Source organism: Lampetra planeri, chromosome 65 (assembly GCF_965212315.1).
Source record: "Lampetra planeri chromosome 65, kcLamPlan1.2.h2, whole genome shotgun sequence".
NCBI classification, from domain to species: domain Eukaryota; kingdom Metazoa; phylum Chordata; class Hyperoartia; order Petromyzontiformes; family Petromyzontidae; genus Lampetra; species Lampetra planeri.
In genome coordinates this window covers 1913006-1933056 of record NC_136171.1, presented here as the reverse complement: position 1 = coordinate 1933056, position 20051 = coordinate 1913006, and the positions used below count along the sequence as shown (strand labels likewise).

At 51.5% G+C, this 20051-nt stretch overlaps 2 protein-coding genes across 2 annotated transcripts in view; one reads left to right on the top strand and one right to left on the bottom strand.

Moving 5' to 3' along the window:
* Positions 1-9115, top strand: SNAPC2 (small nuclear RNA activating complex polypeptide 2). Its single transcript, XM_078619923.1, has 5 exons — positions 1-124; positions 2886-3232; positions 4352-4420; positions 6354-6594; positions 7867-9115. The coding sequence occupies exons 2-5, from the start codon at positions 2888-2890 to the stop codon at positions 8382-8384; spliced, it is 1173 nt and encodes a 390-aa protein (XP_078476049.1). The 5' UTR covers positions 1-124; positions 2886-2887; the 3' UTR covers positions 8385-9115.
* SLC22A15 (solute carrier family 22 member 15) overlaps positions 9008-20051 on the bottom strand; it is a 28573-nt gene continuing 17529 nt past the window's right edge. The window contains exons 9-13 of the mRNA XM_078619922.1: positions 19109-19206; positions 18130-18229; positions 17423-17495; positions 12884-13030; positions 9008-10492 (exon numbers count right to left, since the gene is read on the bottom strand). Of these exons, the coding sequence (XP_078476048.1) occupies positions 10385-10492; positions 12884-13030; positions 17423-17495; positions 18130-18229; positions 19109-19206 (526 nt within the window). The 3' untranslated portion in view covers positions 9008-10384. The remainder of the gene's footprint in view (positions 10493-12883; positions 13031-17422; positions 17496-18129; positions 18230-19108; positions 19207-20051) is intronic.

The window sequence follows — 20051 nt, the reverse complement described above, 5'->3', positions numbered from 1 at the left end:
CCCGCTCGTACACGACCATCGAGTCCAAACATCGATTCGATTCCCCAAGCGGCTCAACGCGGCGTGGTGGTGCGTGGAGACGTGAAACGAGCCGAGGTCTTTAACGTGCGGGGGTCACGTGGAGGTGAGTGTGGGTCACGTGGGGGGTGAGTGGGTCACGTGGGGGGTGACTGTTGGTAACAGCACTTGCCTCAAGTCTGTTAGGGCTATATGGGGGATCTTTTTGTGGTTGTGTAGTTGTGGGTGTGTAGTTGTGGGTGTGTGTGATTGTGTAGTTGTGGGTGTGTGTTGGGGTGTGTAGTTGTGGGTGTGTGTGGTTGTGTGTGATTGTGTAGTTGTGGGTGTGTGTTGGGGTGTGTAGTTGTGGGTGTGTATGGTTGTGTGTGATTGTGTAGTTGTCGGTGTGTGTTGGGATGTGTAGTTGTGGGTGTGTGGGGGAGTGTAGTTGTGGGTGTGTGTGGGGGTGTGTATGCGGGTGTGTGGTTGTGGGTGTGTGTGATTGTGTAGTTGTGGGTGTGTGGGGGTGTGTAGTGGGTAGTTGTGGGTGTGTGTTGGGGTGTGTAGTTGTGGGTGTGTGTGATTGTGTAGTTGTGGGTGTGTGTTGGGGAGTGTAGTTGTGTTGGTTTGTGTGATTGTGTAGTTGTGGGTGTGTGTTGGGGAGTGTAGTTGTGGGTATGTGTGATTGTGTAGTTGTGGGTGTGTGTGGGGGCGTGTATGCGGGTGTGTGGGTGTGTGTGATTGTGTAGTTGTGGGTGTGTGTACCATCAGTAGGCCTGGGCTCTGGGTTGTTCTTCGTGTTTTCGGAGTCCCTGACCCTCTGCTCACGATCATTAAGGACCTTCATGATGGTGAGCAGGCCCGGGTAAAACTACGTGGCCGGGAGTCAGAGCCTTTCCCTGTACACCTTGGGGTGCGACAGGGATGTCCTCTGGCTCCCACATTATTTAACATCTATTTTGTCCACGTAGTTCGTGAAGCCTTCAATAGCTGTACCGGGGGAATTTCCATTTGGTACAGATATAATGGGAGGCTGATCGATGCCCGGGTGCGATCAAGGGATGGCTCCCTATTGGTCAACCACGTTATGTATGCCGATAATCTGGTAATTGCTGCTCATTCAGAGGAGGAGTTGGAGACGCCGCTGCTGAGGCTGGAGCGTGCCACTAAGAGGTGGGGCCTTACCATCAGCCCCACCAAAACTAAGCACCTGCCTGGGTATTTTGTACCATCGGACACTCCACCCCCACAACTCCCAATCGGTGATGGGGCAGTAGTGGAGAGAGTGGAGAGTTTACCATACCTGGGCAGTGTGCTCATGACCGGCTCCGGTTTGACAGCAGAGGTCTCACTCCGAATCAGTCGAGCGGCAATATCTTTTCATCGGTTGCGTAACGCTGTGTGGAAGCTACCTGGTCTGTCGCTCCGCACGAAGCTTCAGGTCTTCTCGGCCACGGTCATTCCCTCCCTTCTCTATGCTTGCGAAACGTGGACCCCCCTAATGGAGCATCTTCGCCGGTTGGAAACATTTAGGCTGGCCTGTCTACAATCCATCCTGGGTTTAACCAGGCTGGATTGTGTGAGGAGCTCACAAATCCTTGAAAGATCTGGGAAAAGTCCCATCGGTGAGCTCCTCCGGCAGGCAAGGCTGCGGTGGCTGGGTCATGTAGCCCGCATGCCCAGCCACCGCATGCCTAAACAGCTTCTGTTCGGCCGGATCGAGGGGGCCAAACGGGCGCGGCACGGACTAGAGAAGAGATGGATTGATGTGGTACAGGAGGACGTGGAACTGAGTGGACTTGCCGATGACTCGTACCAGCGGTGTCAAGATCGGCCTCTGTGGAGGAGGCTCGTGAAGGGACGCTGCCACTGGGCAGTTGGAGGCAGTCGCCCAACAACAACGGAGGGCGAAGGAGCGACGCTCACAACAACGAGCGGAGCGCCGGGTGGCTAAAGCACAGCAAGTAGAGGGCACAGGTGGTGCATCAGCCAGTCATCTCGGTCATCTCAGTCAGTCGACCTGTGGCACCTGGGTCTGCCCCGTGACCTGCCAGCGGGCATTCGACACTTCACGTGGCCTCAAGGTGCACATGGCCTGGCACAAGCGTCGTGGTGACGTCACCGCCACTTAGTGGCGAATGGCGGTTGTTGTTGTTGTGTAGTTGTGGGTGTGTGTGTAGTTGTGGGGGTGTGTGTGTAGTTGTGTGTGGGGGTGTGTAGTTGTGGGGATGTATAGTTGTGGGTGTGTGTGTGTGTAGTTGTGGGTGTGTGTGGGAGTGTGTGTGTAGTTGTGTGTGGGTGTGTGTAGTTGTGTGGGGGTGTGTGTGTAGTTGTGGGTGTGTGTCGGGGTGTGTGTGTAGTTGTGTGTGGGTGTGTGTAGTTGTGTGTGTGTAGTTGTGGGGGTGTGTAGTTGTGTGTGTGTGTAGTTGTGGGTGTGTGTGTCGTTGTAGTGGTTCGCGTTACGCTGCACTACGAACCCGGCGAGCCGAGTTCCATTCTCGCTCACGGTGAACACCAGTGACGATTATCTGTACCGGTCCTGGGTCTCCCCTAGGTCGACTCAGCCTCAAATATGTACCTGGTGCGGTGTGTAAACATCTCCACTGGGGAGACAAAGGCGTCCGGGCGTGGTGCTGGCCACCCACCCCCTCGTGTGCCAGTACCGGCCTTAATAGGTGCTCGCTAACAGCACTTTCTCCAAATATATATTATAATTACGGCCTTGATGTGTGGTGTTGGTTGTTGTAGGGTGTGGTGTGTGGTGTGTGGTGTTGGTTGTTGTAGGCCTGTAGGGTGTGGTGTGTGGTGTTGGTTGTTGTAGTGTGTGGTGTTGGTTGTTGTAGGGTTTGCTGTGAATTGTGTTGTGGATCGTGGGTTCGGTGCCGCAGCCATGAAGCCCCCAAGCCGGCAGCGTTCGGCCCCTTCGCGATTCATCATCGACAGCGGGGCGCGAGGGCGCAGCGGCGGCGGCGTCTCCCGTCCCCGAGCGTGGCTTCGCCGGGAGAAGCGCGACATCCTGCGGGCTCTACGCCAGCGCCGCGGCGGGGCCCCCGCCAGCCCCGGGAGCCTCGCAGCCGCGATCGGCTGCTCCCTGCCCGGCCGCACCCACGCCCAGCTGGAGGCCTTCCTACTCAAGCGCGGACCGGGGTCGCGGTGGTGGCAGTGGTGTGGAGGGGGCGGTGATGACCACGACGAGGAGGAGGAGGTGGATGAGGAGAGAAGATCGCCACTGGATGTGAGTGAGGGGAGAGCAGATCGACACGGTGGCGAGGTGTGAAGTGGCTCGCCCCGGTATGCTGGAGGTCGTGGGTTCAGGATCAGAGAATCAGAATTCGGTAACACCTTGGATTGCGAGCATAATTCGTTCCGGAAACGTGTTTGTAATCCAAAGCACTCGTATATCAGTTGTGATGACGTGACGCTCGGCAGACAAAGCGTATACTACACGTACTACTCGTATTGCAAGACCTTGCTCGTTTATCAAATTAATATTTGTTTTTAATTTTTGCTCGTCTTGCAAAACACTCGCAGACCAAGTTACTCGCAATCCAAGGTTTTACTGTATTTATTAAAACTGGAGGAGGAATCCGGTCAGCTACGGAGCTCTCTTTTCACAGATGTCCAGTCGGGGGCACGGGGTAAGAATGTCACAACGACAAACACAACACAAAACACGATAGGAGTGCAAAGTTCAAGAAAGGTCAACAAATCGCCCAAACACGATCCCACAAGGCACCCCACTCTAACGTTGAGCGTCCACCCTGCCCAGTCGCATCCATTCGGATAGCCCCCCTTTTAGCCCACAATCGTAGCGAGTTTCCCACCTATGACGCCGTGGTGGCGAGGAGATGTCATCTCCCTCGCCTGGTATACAGGAGGTCGTGGGTTCGATCCCGACTCTGATGCCTGCTGCTGTATATTTGGAGTTTGCGTGTCTCTTTCTCTTCCTGTGGTCGAGTGGATATTTCACCGGGACCTCTGGATTTTCCCTCCACATGTCGAATCAACAACACGCGTTTTGAGTATTTGGCCGATATAAACTTCCACACCATGATAAGCCGTTTAGTTGAGCTATCATTTGTGGCCAGGTCACTTCTGAAAAAAGAACTCGATAGCTTAGTGAGCATTACCTGTAAAAATAAAAATGAAAGAGTTTATCAGTAGCAGCATCATCCTCGTCATCATCATTAACAGCAGCATCAACATAATATTTATACTGGAGGAATCCGATGAGCGATAAAGTTGAAGATGGCACGAATACTGAAATGTATTAAATTATTTCAGTCGTCATTGTCATCGGTCGAGCGTTTAGCTTCCGGTTGCCACAGGGTGCGGTCTCCGTGTCCCATTGCAGCGGTGGATCGAGGTGGCTGAGCGGGCCTCGGGCACCGTGATGAACACCACTTCGACCGCGTTCACGCAGGTGAGGAACCCTCCACTGTGAGACACGTGGGGGGACGTGTGGGGAGACGCGGGAGGACGTGGTGAGACGCAGGAGGGGGGAGTGGTTTGTGGGGAGATGCCGGGAGACACGGAGGGGACACAAGATATGGGGAGACATGGGAGACACGCGGGGAGACACGCGGGGAGACACGGGGAGACACGGGGGGACACGGGGAGACACGCGGGGAGACACGCGGGGAGACACGGGGAGACACGGGGAGACACGGGGGGACACGGGGAGACACGGGGAGACACGGGGAGACACGGGGAGACACGGGGGGACGCGGGTAGACGCGGGTGGTTAGCAAACAGCGCCACGAACCTGACGACCCAAGTTCAATTGCCTCTCACGGCCAACATCGGTGACAGCGAACATCAGAACCCTGGTGCTGGGTCTTCCCCAAGGTCGATTAAGCCTTGAATGAGTACCTGTGAAGAGGCGTCGGAGACTGGTTAAGGGCTTCTTTATTCTTTAAACCACAGCCACACTCGTTCCTAATACCAACCCCTCACAGCCCAATCGAGATTTGAAGTTTCCGTGACTGCAGGGATCCATACTCTTTGGTTCTTTCGGTAAAGTCACGTGGGTATAAAATAAATTAAATCACGACGTTTCGGGTGCAACACAAGCGTCCGTCATCAGGTGGGACAACCACAGCAGGAAACAACTGCTGAAGTGGGCAAGAAGGCTGCTGTATTTTATACCTACGTGACTTTACCGAAAGAACCAAAAAGTATGTCTCACAGCCATTTGAAACCCTCCATTTCCGCCCTCGTTCCCTACACACATCTCCGTCTCGCACGCCGAGTCCGTGTGACGTCAGCACCCTTTAACCCTTGACCCCCGTCCAGTGTATTCCCGTGCGTGCGATTGGTGTGCGCTACGCCGAGTGCGGAGAGTTCATGTCTGCGTGGTGCGTGATGATGGCTCGCAGATCCCCTACACCTGCATGAATTGTACGTTGAACGTCTTTGGCACCGTACGTAGCCAAGGTGCGGTCACGTGGGTAAATGGGCCAACCGATTTGGTTTCCCGGCAGACCGGGATGTTTCAAAGCAGGCAACATTTTGATGATGATGTACAACGTTTCACTGCATACTACAGGCAGCGTCATCAGGTGTGTCGACAGAAGCTTCAGCTCTCCTTCGTGAGCTGAACTGAGAAATGAATATCGCTGATTTCAAATCCCTGTCAACCCATACGGTTTACCCGTATTCTTGAACAGGGAAATCGAGTTTTTGGGTCCACTCAGCGTACAGCCGTTTCAATACGGGCAACCAAAAATTGTCTATTTGTTTGTGTTTCTCCCTTGCGATGGGACTTTGTAAGATGAACGTTGAGATTTATAAGGAGCACGGGGTGACCAATAAGGTCTGAATTGGTCTGTAATAAGGTAGGGCACTGATTAGAGGTTGACAGGTATGGGTACTCCAAATTACCTGTTCCACCAGTAGCAGCAGTGTTTCAGTAAAATATTTGTGCCCTCAGGGGGAATTAATATCGTGCCACTGTGGCTGGGAGATGTTAACTACCTCGTCTGGTATGCAGGAGGTCGTGGGTTCGATCCCGACCCTGACGCCTGCTGTATATGTGTAGTTTGTGTGTCTCTCTCTCTCACCATCATCATCAAGGTGGCTAGGGAGATATTCTTGGTTCTTTTGGTAAAGTCACGTAGAAGGGAAATTATAAAATAACAAAAATAAAAAAATGATTCTTTAATATTTTTATTGTTTTATATATTTTTTATTTTATTATTTCCCTTCTACGTGACTTTACCAAAAAAAACACTAATATGAATCCCTGCAGTTGGTGAGTTCTGGAGTTTTTTAAACGACACAACTCCAGATGCATATTGAGGCGCGCCCTTACCAAGGACCTTTCACGTCTCTCTCTCTGTGCGTGTGTTCTCCAGGTTTTCACGATCGGCGATCTTGAAACTCACCAACTGGGGTCTCCCTCCCTCAACCCCCGCTCCCCCGGGGTCTCCCCGACCCCCGCTACGGCCGAGCCGCTGCTGCACCCCCCCGACCGCTCCCCGCGGGGAGCGCAGCAGGAGGAGCAGGAGAGGGGTGAGACCCTGAGCCTGGGCTGTGTCTACAAGTACCTGGCGTCGGCCTTCAAGGCGGGACCACCGCCCCCCATCAACGCCAAAGGTGGGTGCAGAGAGATAAAAACTAAAACTTTTAAAATAAAAATTAAACAATAAAATTCTCACGACGTTTCGATTGCAACACGAGCAATCATCATCAGGTGTGAAAACCACAGCAAGAAATTTTTTTTTCTCACCGCCACTTTTTTCAAAAAATTTCTTGCTGTGGTTTTCACACCTGATGATGATTATTTGTGTTGCAATCGAAACGTCGTGAGAATTTTATAATTTTATTTTATTATTTCCCTTCTACGTGACTTTACCGAAAGAAGCAAGAATATGAATACCTGCAATCACGAAAGCTTTAAATCGAAAATTAAAACTTTAAACTTTTTATTTTTACCATGTCAGGGCCCACACTGAGCGATATGTACTCCAGCTCCTTTTCAGAAGCGACAGTCCGGCTGTCACAAATGATCGCTCAACCAAGTGCCTTCTCACGTGAAAATGTTTCGTGGCAGCGAAGTCCTCTGAACGCGAGATGCCGATTCTAAATGCGGAGGGAAAACCCGGAGGACCCGGAGAAAAATCCACACGACACGCAAGCTCCAAATATACAGCAGCAGGCATCGTCAGGGTCGGGATCGAACCCACGACCTCCTGTATACCAGGCGAGGTAGTTAACATCTCCTAGCCACCGTGATGATGATGAGAGAGACGCAAACTCCAAATATACAGCAGCAGGCGTCAGGGTCGGGATCGAACCCACGACCTCCTGTACACCAGGCGAGGCAGCGCCGGTTAATTACGTGACCGCTGCTGCCTTCCCCTCTTGTCTGTGGTTTCTCTTCGCACCTAAAATCGTCTACGAGAGCGATGTGCACATTAGTGGCGAATGGCAGCTGTTGTGGTTGTTGCTGTATGTATGTACGTATGTGCTATACGTGCCGGCTACGTGGAATGATGTGGTACGAGTGGATATGGAGCTGAGTGGACTTGCCAATGACTGGTACCAGCGGTGTCAAGATCGGCCTCTGTGGAGGCACATGAACGATGCTGCTGGGGCAGTTAGAGGCAGTCGCCCTCCAGCAACGTAGCGAGTTGGCACAGTGGGGGGTGGGGGGGGCACAGGTGGTGCATTCGCCAGGCATCTCAGTCGGTCAACCCATGGCACCTCTGCGTCTGTACTGTGACCTCCTGCCAGCGAGTGTTCGACACTTCACGTGGCCGTAAAGTGTACAGAGCCTGGCACGAGCGCTGTGGCGGCGACGTCACCGCCACTTATTGGTGGCGAACGGCGGGTCTTGTTGTTGTTGCGGTGGTGCGTGTGTGGCAGAGAGTGCACTGGTGCTTCAGCTGCTGGACGACCTGGAGGAGGAGGTGCGGCGCCTGAGCTCCACGCCGCTGCGCCGGTTCCTCCGGCGTGCTCAGCACCACCTCACGGGGCCTGCGGAGTCGGATGTGGAGACACGAGGAGGAGATGCGGAGAAACGGGGAGGAGATGCGGAGACACGGGGAGGAGATGCGGAGACACGGGGAGGAGATGCGGAGACACGGGGAGATGCGGAAACACGGGGAGATGCGGAAACACGGGGAGGAGATGCAGGGATAGGGGTAGACGCTGGTACGAGAGACACAGAGACACGGGACACCATGAAGATCACGGACAAGAAAACCTCCCTTGGCAGTGGCGTGCCCAGTGTGGGTGGTGTGCCCAGTGTGGGTGGTGTGGCCACTAGGGGCGGCGCGACGGTTCTTGTTGATCCGCGGCTCTCGTCGCCGCCCGCGTTGCCCCTCAATCCGTTCTGTGTCCCTGCTCGGCTTCTCGTGCTGACTGCCAATCCATCGCCCTGACCTCCAATCCACCGCCCTGACCTCCAATCCACCGCCCTGACCTCCAATCCACCGCCCTGACCTCCAATCCACCGCCGTGACCTCCAATCCACCGTGACCTCCAATCCATCGCCGTGACCTCCAATCCATCGCCGTGACCTCCAATCCACTGCCCTGACCTCCAATCCACCGCCCTGACCTCCAATCCATTGCCCTGACCTCCAATCCACTGCCCTGACCTCCAATCCACCGCCGTGACCTCCAATCCATCGCCGTGACCTCCAATCCACCGCCGTGACCTCCAATCCACCGCCCTGACCTCCAATCCACCGCCCTCACCCCCAATTCACCGCCGAGTGAGATGCAAAATCGTTGCTGGCCAGAGTTGGGCCACACGAGGACAAATGGACAGAAGCGAGTTCCAAACCCGAACTGTGTGGTGGAGAGCGGGGGGGGAGGGAAGGAGGAGGGAGGAAAGGAGGATGAGGGAGGGAAGGAGGAGGGAGGGAGGGAGGAAAGAGGAAAGGATGAGGGAGGGAATATGAGTAGGAGGATGGAGGTGGAGTAGGGGGAGGGTGATTGTTCTGCGTCTCTGAGTGAGGGCTGTCCAGCGTGGACAAAGAGCAGGAGTCTGAAATCGCCGGGGTAATCATCGCAGCGAAGCGCGGCGACTTTATTTCGCTCACAAGCGTTCACGCGAGCGGACTGTGCATGGCACTTTTTATATTTATCAATAAAAGCCTTTCTCTTTGGTTGTTGTTGACAAAGATGTTGTCTGTTGTGCGGAAGTGAACAAAAGGAAAACGTCACAGCATTCAGATTTGGAGTCTGTCGAAATCGTCCGACACCGCCCGCCCACGATTTACCAACATATTTGCCTCTCCCAACAAAAGTAGATTAATGTTCATCCCATCGACCGCACGAGCCTCACTGGCCGTGTATATTACCAGCAGCATAGCCATGGGTTCGTTCGATACATGCAAAACTATTTACCAACTTTTTTTTTTTTTACCGAGTAAAGGCCCACCGAGCTATGTAACACTCTTTTTAAAAAAAAATTATAGCTTAGTTAAGTGGAGGGGGGGAAAAAACCACGCAACCACGGGGAGAGAGCAAGACACCGCAAACTCCAAATATACATCAGGCGCCAGTCGGGATCAAACCCACGACCTGTATACCGAGCGAGGTAGTTAACATCTCCTCGCCACCGTGGCGCCCAAGGCCTCAGTCACTTTGCATAGGTAGGCTACGTACGGCGCGAAAGAAGTTCAACATGCAAGTACGATTGCGTCGCTCCCATCGCAAAACTCCCGGTTCATCCCCGCTGCAGCAGCCTTTGGCTAAGCATCGAACAAAGACGGGTCCTGAGTAGCAACACCTTGCGCCTCGGCTGAGCCGCATCGCGAGTCGTGGCGTTAGAAGCAACTGAGGGGAGCGGCAGTGGCTCAAGCCGGAGCCCGAATGTCGACTTGAGAGTAACAGCCCAAGAAAATCCAAAGGTGCCTTGTCCCCTGGGCTCTACGAATCCCGAGGATTTACGCAAATCCATGGGCATCGTAAAAACTACGACACGCCAGTCAACTAGTCAACTACAAACTTTGTTTTATTTGACCAGTTTAAGGCACACTGAGCGACGTAGCACTGTTTCAGAAGCGACCTGGCCACAAATGACAGCTCGACTAAGTGGCTCACCGTCGCGTGGAAATTCATAGCAGCCACAAATACTCTGAACGCCCGACGTCGATTCTAAATGTGGAGGGAAAAACCGCAGGGCCCGGAGAAAATTCCACGCGACCACGGGGAGAGAGAGAGAGAGACACGCGAATTTCGAATAGGCAGCATGCGTCAGGGTCGGGATCCAACCCACTATCCTCCTGTATACCAGGCGAGGTAATTAACATCTTCTAGCCACCGTGTCGCCACCGTTTGCTCGTGGCGTGTGGACGGCACCTAAGGGTTCGAGAGTTCAAGCGTCGTTCAAGAGTTCAGGCATCGGGGCTCAGGGGCCCTGCCGTGCCGCGCTAGATGGGCTTGCCGCTCGTCTCCCGGACCCCCTCGTCATCCTCTTCGTCCTCGCTGTCGCCGTGGAAGGAGCGGTTGGGGTGCCCGGCTTCGAGCAGCGTGTAGCTCTGAGGACGAAAACACACGGAAACCGCGCCGCCGTGTAGCCTTAAACAGACTGTTGGGGCAGACAAATGCCGTACGCACTGTTGAAGACGTCGGTGAAAAAGAGCTTTCTAGCTCATCGGATTCTGAATAAAGATTCTGATTCAAAGGCAAAGACCTCCCCCCCCACCCCCGTGTAGCCTTAACAGACTGTTGGGGCAAGTGCTGTTCACGATCGGCGCCTATGAAGGCCGGCACGGCACAAGAGGAGGTGGGTGGCCAGCACCACGCCCGGCCGCCTTTGTCTCCCCAGTGCTGAGTTGATCAAGGGGAGACCCAGAACCGGCTCAAATGTTTGCAACTGTTGTTGGCCGTGAGCAGAAATCGAACTCGAGTGACATCAGTGCGCCAACGAGCACCACGCGACGACTAAGCGACGACTCCCCACTCGCTCACCCACTCAACCACTGCAGGTCACCACCTCGCTTCTCTCTCTCTCTCTGCTTCTTCCCTTGCACCACACCAGCTACTGGGTTGGGGCTGAGTCGACCTAGGGGAGGCCCAGGACCGGTTCAGATAATCGTCACCAGTGGGAATTTAGAGCAGCCAACCACCGGGTGGAGGAGACACTGCACCCCCCCCACCCCCCTCCACTCTATAACTTGCACGTGGACGTGGGGCCCGGCAGGTCGTGCAGCGTCTCCATGAGTGGATGCCTCGGCGTATTGTAGTGTATAGTGTAGTGTATAGTGTAGTGTATCTTAGTGTATAGTAGTGTATAGTGTAGTGTATAGTGTAGTGTATCTTAGTGTATAGTGTAGTGTATAGTGTATCGTAGTGTATAGTGTATAGTAGTGTATAGTAGTGTATAGTGTAGTGTATAGTGTAGTGTATAGTGTAGTGTATCTTAGTGTATAGTAGTGTATAGTGTAGTGTATAGTGTAGTGTATCTTAGTGTATAGTAGTGTATAGTGTAGTGTATAGTGTAGTGTATCTTAGTGTATAGTGTAGTGTATAGTGTATCGTAGTGTATAGTGTATAGTAGTGTATAGTAGTGTATAGTGTAGTGTATAGTGTAGTGTATAGTAGTGTAGTGTATAGTGTAGTGTATAGTGTAGTGTATCGTAGTGTATAGTAGTGTAGTGTATAGTGTAGTTTAGAGTCTAGTGTTTGGTGTAGTGTATAGTAGTGTATTGTATAGTGTAGTTTAGAGTAGTGTATAGTGACGCGTATATTGTTGTGTATAGTGTATAATGTAGTGTATAGTGTAATGTAGAGTGTAGTGTATAGCGTAGTGTGTAGCATATTGGACAGTGTATTATGTATTGTAGCAGTGATGTGCGGTGAGATCAATGGCTGGGGAGGCACTGGCAAGTGTCAGAGCCAGATTCACACACTGAGAGGGGCGTGGCCTCACTGAGGGGGGCGTGGCCTCACTGAGGGGGGCGTGTTAGACACGTCCCCCTCAGGGAGGCAGGTGTGATAGCTGCCTCACCTGGTGCTTTTTCATTGCAGTTTCATGACGAGACCAGCGAGCCTACATATCTTTATACACATACGTGAAATAAGTTACCTGGAGTATGGAAGGCGAGGACATGAAATGAAGGGGTCTACAAACATTACATTGGTGACATACTGAGATAGTAACAGGCACGCGCTTATTGCCCGTGCTCCATCCAGTTACTGAGGGGTTGCGCAATCAGAGGGGAGGCTGAGCTCGTTGCTGCCTCACCTCTCGTCTCTTCCTGTATTTGCAGGGGAGCTCCGCAAATTTGGCGATTTTGAATTAAAAAATGATTGGAATCGTACAGAAATGACATTTATAACGCAGATCAGTGGAAAAATCTTAATATTTTGTTTATTTGATAAAACATTTTTTAGTAACAGCTATTTCACTGGTCAACACACTTTTTCTGGCATGAGGTATTCCAACGGTTTTAAGGTAATTTTGGGGTGCTGATTCCAAATTTGGAATTTTTGTCTATCACATCAAGTTTTTGAGATGTCAAATATTGCATTTTCAATAAAAACTGCAGAAGAAAAATATTAAATAAATGTGGATATCTACATAAAATGATATTATAAACGCACTATCCTAAAAATACAGCACCATATTTTAACACTAAAGCAGTCACTGACTCGCAACAACTTGCAATCATAAGTGACAGAGTTAATTTCGGGTAAAATCAATGAAAATGGGGTATACCGATAGCATAAAAATGAGATGTGATAGAGCAAATCTGGTTTGGAATCAGCACCCTGAAATTAGTCTAAAACAGCTGCAAAAGTCCAGGCCAGAAAAAAACGTTTTTTGTTGACCAGTGTTTTCATTGGAGTATGGCAGGTGGTGGTGGCTAGAGTCCTCTCTGCCTCCCCTGCCTCCCCTGACCGCACGTCCCTGTATTGTAGAGCACCTTGCGTGTGGCCGTGGGGCCCGGCAGGTCGTGCAGCGTCTCCATGAGCGGCTGCCTCAGCGTCTCGGGCAGCAGGAGGCAGAGGCACCCGGCGGAGACTCCGGCCAGACCCAGCACCATGAAGGGAAGAGAGGGCATCACCCAGCTCTGTGCACGCAAAGAATAAGTATAACCCGTAAAAACAAAGTTTTTCACTATAAATCCTTTATATGCGTGGTGGCTAGAGTCCTCTCGTCCTCTGGCTTGAGATGGCTGCCACCTATGGGTCAGATGATTGCATTGCACCATTAAGCAATTGGTAATTAAATATAATATTTTTGTCCTAAAAAGTGTAAAATTTTGGAAAAAAAGTCTGTGTGGAAAATGTCAGCTCGATTGGATCACGGGAAGTGGGTTAAAAAACGACCGAAAGATTTGCACGGTCCTAAGCAAGCAATCAAACTTAATATAAAGGATTTAAAAATATAAAAGGGGGTGCCCCACCGGCCCCCACCGCGTAGCCTTTCACAGACCGCTTTTGTCCCCCCAAGCAGTGACGTTTGAGACATTGTGCCGGGTGCTTAACTTAGGGCCGAGTCGACCTAGGGGTAGGTCCAAAACTGGTTCAGATATTTGCCGCTGTTCATTGGCTGGGTCCATAGCTGCAGTAGGCGCTAATCACCGTGCCACCGCTCCCTACACACGCGTACACACAGAGCCTTACACACACACACGTACATTCATACGCACACGTGCATTCACACACACGCACACGTACATTCACACACACGTGCATTCACACAACAAACGCCATTCGCCACTAAGAGGCGGTGACATCACCATGACGCTTGTGCCAGGCTATGTGCACGTTGAGGCCATGTGAAGTGTCGAACGCCCGCTGGCAGGAGGTCACGGGGCAGACCCAGGTGCCACGGGTCGATTAACTGAGATGACCGAGATGACTGGCTGATGCACCACCTGTGCCCCCTACTGTGCCAACTTGCTGTGCTTTAGCCACACGGCGCTCCGCTCGTTGTTATGAACGTTGCTCCTCCGCCCTCTGTTGTTGTTGGATGGTGTGACTGCCTCCAACTGCCCAGTAGGGTCCTTCACGAGCCTCCTCCACAGAGGCCGATCTTGACACCGCTGGTACCAGCCATCGGCAAGTCCACTCAGCTCTACGTCCTCCTGTACCACGTCACTCCATCTCTTCTCTAGCCTGTGCCGCGCCCGTTCAGCCCCCTCGATCCGGCCGAACAAAAGCTGTTTAGGCATGCGGTGGCTGGGCATGCGGGCTACATGACCCAGCCAACGCAGACTTGCCTGCCGGAGGAGCTCACCGATGGGACCTTGCACAGATCTTTCAAGGATTTGTGAGCTCCTCACACAATCCAGCCTAGTTAAACCCAGAATGGATCGTCGGCAGGCCAGCCTAAATGTTTCTAACCGGTGAAGATGTTCCATTAGGGGGGTCCACGTTTCACAAGCGTAGAGAAGGGAGGGAATGACTGTGGCCGAGAAGACTTGAAGCTTCGTGCAGAGCGACAGACCAGGTAGCTTCCACACAGGGTTACGCAACGGATGAAAAGATAATGCCGCTCGACTGATTCGGAGTGAGACCTCTGCTGTCAAACCGGTCATGAGCACACTGCCCAGGTACAGTGAGGGAAAAAAACATTTGATCCCCTGCTGATTTTGTACGTTTGCCCACTGACAAAGAAATGATCAGTCTATAATTTTAATGGTAGGTTTATTTGAACAGTGAGAGACAGAATAACAACAACAAAATTCAGAAAAACGCATGTCAAAAATGTTATAAATTAATTTGCATTTTAATGAGGGAAATAAGTATTTGACCCCCTCTCAATCAGAAAAATGTCTGGCTCCCAGGTGTCTTTTAAACAGGTAACGAGCTGAGATTAGGAGCACACTCCTAAAGGGAGTGCTCCTAATCTCAGCTCGTTACCTGTATAAAAGACACCTGTTCACAGAAGCAATCAATCAGATTCCAAACTCTCCACCATGGCCAAGACCAAAGAGCTCTCCAAGGATGTCAGGGACAAGATTGTAGACCTACAAAAGGCTGGAATGGGCTACAAGACCATCGCCAAGCAGCTTGGTGAGAAGGTGACAACAGTTGGTGCGATTATTCGCAAATGGAAGAAACACAAAAGATCTATCAATCTCCCTCGGCCTGGGGCTCCATGCAAGATCTCACCTCGTGGAGTTGCAATGATCATGAAAACGGTGAGGAATCAGCCCAGAGCTACACGGGAGGATCTTGTCAATGATCTCAAGGCAGCTGGGACCATAGTCACCAAGAAAACAGTTGGTAACACACTACGCCGTGAAGGACTGAAATTCTGCAGCGCCCGCAAGGTCCCCCTGCTCAAGAAAGCACATATACATGCCCGTCTGAAGTTTGCCAATGAACATCTGAATGATTCAGAGGACAACTGGGTGAAAGTGTTTTGGTCAGATGAGACCAAAATGGAGCTCTTTGGCATCAACTCAACTCGCCGTGTTTGGAGGAGGAGGAATGCTGCCTAAGAACACCATCCCCACCGTCAAACATGGAGGTGGAAACATTATGCTTTGGGGGTGTTTTTCTGCTAAGGGGACAGGACAACTTCACTGCATCAAAGAGACGATGGAAGGGGCCATGTCCCGTCAAATCTTGGGTGAGAACCTTCTTCCCTCAGCCAGGGCATTGAAAATGGGTCGTGGATGGGTATTCAAGCATGACAATGACCCAAAACACATGGCCAAGGCAACAAAGGAGTGGCTCAAGAAGAAGCACATTAAGGTCCTGGAGTGGCCTATCCAGTCTCCAGCCCTTAATCCCATAGAAAATCTGTGGAGGGAGCTGAAGGTTCGAGTTGCCAAACGTCAGCCTCGAAACCTTAATGACTTGGAGAAGATCTGCAAAGAGGAGTGGGACAAAATCCCTCCTGAGATGTATGCAAACCTGGTGGCCAACTACAAGAAACGTCTGACCTCTGTGATTGCCAACAAGGGTTTTGCCACCAAGTACTAGGTCATGTTTTGCAGAAGGGTCAAATACTTATTTCTCTCATTAAAATGCAAATCAATTTATAACATTTTTGACATGCGTTTTTCTGGATTTTGTTGTTGTTATTCTGTCTCACTGTTCAAATAAACCTACCATTAAAATTATAGACTGATCATTTCTTTGTCAGTGGGCAAACGTACAAAATCATCAGGGGATCAAATACTTTTTTCCCTCACTGTATAGAGGAATGTCCACCCTTCATGGTGGCAGGAGCCAGAGCTGGTCCACCGGACCTCCTGAATACCACAGAGATCCAGGCAGTACCGGTCCGACAGAGGAGTGGCAGCCTCTCCTCCGCAGTGAGCGTTTGAACATTCCACATGGCCACCCGTGGTGGTTTTTTGTTGTTTCTGGAGGAGCCCCGAGGGTAAGGATTCAGTCTCCTGGCTTTGCCAAATGGGGTTTGGCCAGGAGACATCATAGACACATGTCCCCCCGGGGCCTCCAGCACAAGCTTAGTAGAAAAAAATAATTGTGGTTTTGTGGTAATTAATTGAAGGTGGAGGTGTTACCAGCCCCTTGCACCCGTCCAGAGCCTCCATTTGGCCGCTGTGGTGGTTACAAACGCCATGAGGGCAATGACCAATCTAATTGGCCCTCCCCCCACGGCACTTCCCACCACAGCGTTGCCATCCGGCACCAACGAGGAGGTAGGGGGTTGTTTTTGCCAGACAACATTCACACACAAATATGCATTCGCACACATCCACATATGTGCATTCACACACACCCACACATGTGCATTCACACACGCACACACACGTGCGCGTGCTCGCATACAATGTGCGTCACAAATACAAATATCTCCCGTATCGCCTAACCCAGGGGTCGGCAACCAAAATAACAAGAAGAGCCATTTCTTTCCAATTCGGTACAAAATTCAGTATTTCAAGAGCCGCAATGCATCTGAGTACATACTGTACATACGTACATATCGTCAAGAAGCAGCCCGTAAAGAGCCGCATGCGGCTCCGGAGCCGTAGGTTGCCGACCCCTGGCCTAACCAGACTGCTGGGGCAAGTGCTGTTAGCGAGTAGCACCTACGAAGGCCGGCACGGCACACGAGGGCGTGGGTTGCCAGCACAGCCATGCACGGCAACCTTTGTCTCCCCAGTGAAGATGTTTTATACACATCGCACCAGGTACTTAATTTACGGCTGAGTCGACCTAGGGAAGGCCCAGGACCAGTTCAGATAATCGTCACTGGTGTTGGCCGTGAGCGGGAATCGAACTCGGGCCGTGCAGGGCGCTAACCACTGTGCCACTGCGCACCTATACACACATACACACTCAATCACACACACACGTACAACAATAACGTCACCAGGGTATGACTCTGCATCACCTCGTGTGAACTCATGACCCCGAGTGACCCTGCCATTACTTTTTGTTTACTATTTACTATTTCTTATTTTGCCGAGGCAAGGCCCACGTGACCTCGTGTGACCCCGCGTGACCCCACGTGACCCCACGTGACCCCGCCTCACCAGACTGGGGATAAATGGAGCGAGGATCCCGCCCAGACGGGAGGACGTGGAGCTCAAGCCCAGGGCGACATTCCTGGGGGGGGGCGGGGGAGCGAGAAGGATCGTTATAACAAGCTTGTTATCACGCAGCTGCTTATGAACTCGCTATAACACAGCTCGTTACAATGCAGGTGTTATAATGCAGCTTGTCAGTGCTAAATAAATTAGTTTTTCAATCTAACAATGGAAGGAGAGCGTTCCAGACGGCCACAAAAGCGCATCCGATTGCCTCCCAGCCGTGTAATTGCTCACCAGTTGTCTGAAAAACATTTTTTAATTAAAAACCCCGAGTGCAACTCTCCTGGATACATTTGTCAAATTATTAAATCGTTATTACGGCACCACGGTAGGGAAATGTTAGCTCCCTCGCCTGGTATACGGGAGGTCGTGGGTTCGATCCCAACCATGACACCTGTTATATTTTGGGTTTGCATGTCTCTCTCCCCGTGGAGTTTTCTCCGGGTCCTCCGGTTTTTCCCTCCACATTTAGAATCGTCATCACGCGTTTAAAGTGTTTGGCTGCTATAAATTTCCACACGATGATGATGATGAGCCACTTCGTTGAGCTATCACTTGCGTTGGCAAGGTTGCTTCTGAAACAGCTACGTAGCTCGGTGGGGCCTTACCTGATAAAAAAAAAACATATTTTAGTTTTTATGATGGTTAACCTGATGGAGGTGGGGTAGAGTTCGGAGGTGTAGATGTAGACGATGCTGAAGGCAGCGCTGATGCACAGCTTCCCTGCTAGGGCCAGGTACTGGCGCGCCACTGCGCACCACAAAAAGACAAAAATCCCACGTATCGCCTGAACAGACCGTATGAACAATTGCTGTTAGCGGACACCTATGAATGCCGGCACGGCACACGAGGGGGAGGGTGGCCAGCACCACGCCCGGCCGCTTTTGTGTAATCCAAAGCACTCGCATATCAATTTCCCCATAAGAAATAATGGAAACTCAGATGATTCGTTCCACAACCCAAAAATACTGTATTCATATAAAAATGATTAATACAAAATACCTTTTTATATTTTTATTATTTACATTTAATATAAAGTAATCAAATGTATTCATTACATTTAATCGTGGCTGGTGTGAGGGAGACGAGAGAGAGGAGAGGAGCGGGCCATTGTTGCAGTACAGTTACTAAAGAACAGTCACTACACTTGGACACAAAATAAAAAATGCTTTACGCCCACACACGTGGTCACAACACTATAGTGAACAGTCTACGCTCGCACGGATGTTGACTCTACGAGTGAGGCACGCCGACTGAGACCGAGCATGGGAGACGATTACCCACAATCCCGCAGCGAGAGAAAGAGAAGAACCATCGGCTCAGTTGTGATCACGTGACGCTCGGCAGACAAAGCGTATACTGTACGTACTGCTCGTATTGCAAGACCTCGCTCGTTTATCAAATTAATATTTATCAAAAAAAATTGCTCGTCTTGCAAAACACTCGCAGACCAAGTTACTCGCAATCTAAGGTTTTACTGTACTCAATTTGAGGCCGAGTCGATCTAGGGGAGACCCAGGACTGGTTCAGATAATCATCACCGGTGTCAGCCGTGAACGTGAATCGAACTCGGGATATTACCGGCTTCGTAGTGCAGCCCGCACCACCACACACACGAGACCAACTCACCCTCGCGCTCACCAGCCTGCGTCACCAGCGCCGCAACGACGATGCACGCGATACCCCCGCAACTCAGGAATCCCGAGAGACCGCGTCTGCGCCCGCACCTGAGGGGGGGGAGGGGGGTGAGACACAAAATGAGCGGCAAGCTCGGCCACTCCGAACCACGCAGGCTCAGCCACTCCCAACCACACAGGCTCAGCCAATCCCAGCCCTGCAGGCTCAGCCAATCCCAGCCTTGTGGGTTCACAAACAAAATTATTTTGTATTTAACTAGGAAAGGCCCACTTTACTACGTAGCTCTTTTTCAGAAGCGACCTGGTCACAAGTGATTGCTCAACGAAGTGGCTTATCATCATGTGGAAATGTATTGCAGCCAAATATTCTAAAGATGTGATTTTAAACGTGGAGCGAAACACCGGAGGACCCGGAGAAAAATCCACATGACCACAGGAAGAATATGCAAACACCAAAATTACAGCAGGTGTCAGGGTCAGGATCATACCCACGAACTCCTATATACCAGGCGAGGTAGTTAATGTCTCACCACCGTGGTGCCCGAGATTAGAATGGCCAAGTCAGAAACACTGAGAAGCCTGGGTTCCAATGTGGTGCACACTAACAGCACGTGTCTAAACAGCCCAAGTGGACCAATTGGGGGATCTATTTTCCATTGCGTATGTGTACCAATGTGGTGCGGTGCTTCGCGCGCTGTTCTGCGAACCGAGTTAAATTTCCGCTCATGGCCAGGAACAGTTACAGCGAATATCTAAACCAGTCGTGGGCCTCCTCTAGGACGACTCAGCCTTAAATGTGTGTCTGGTGCAGTTTGTGTAAAGATCACCATCATTGGGGAGGCAAAGGCGGCAGGGACGTGGTGCTGGCTACCCACCCCCTCGTGTGCAGCTCTGGCCTTCGTAGGTCCTCGCTAACAGCACTTGCTCCAACAGTC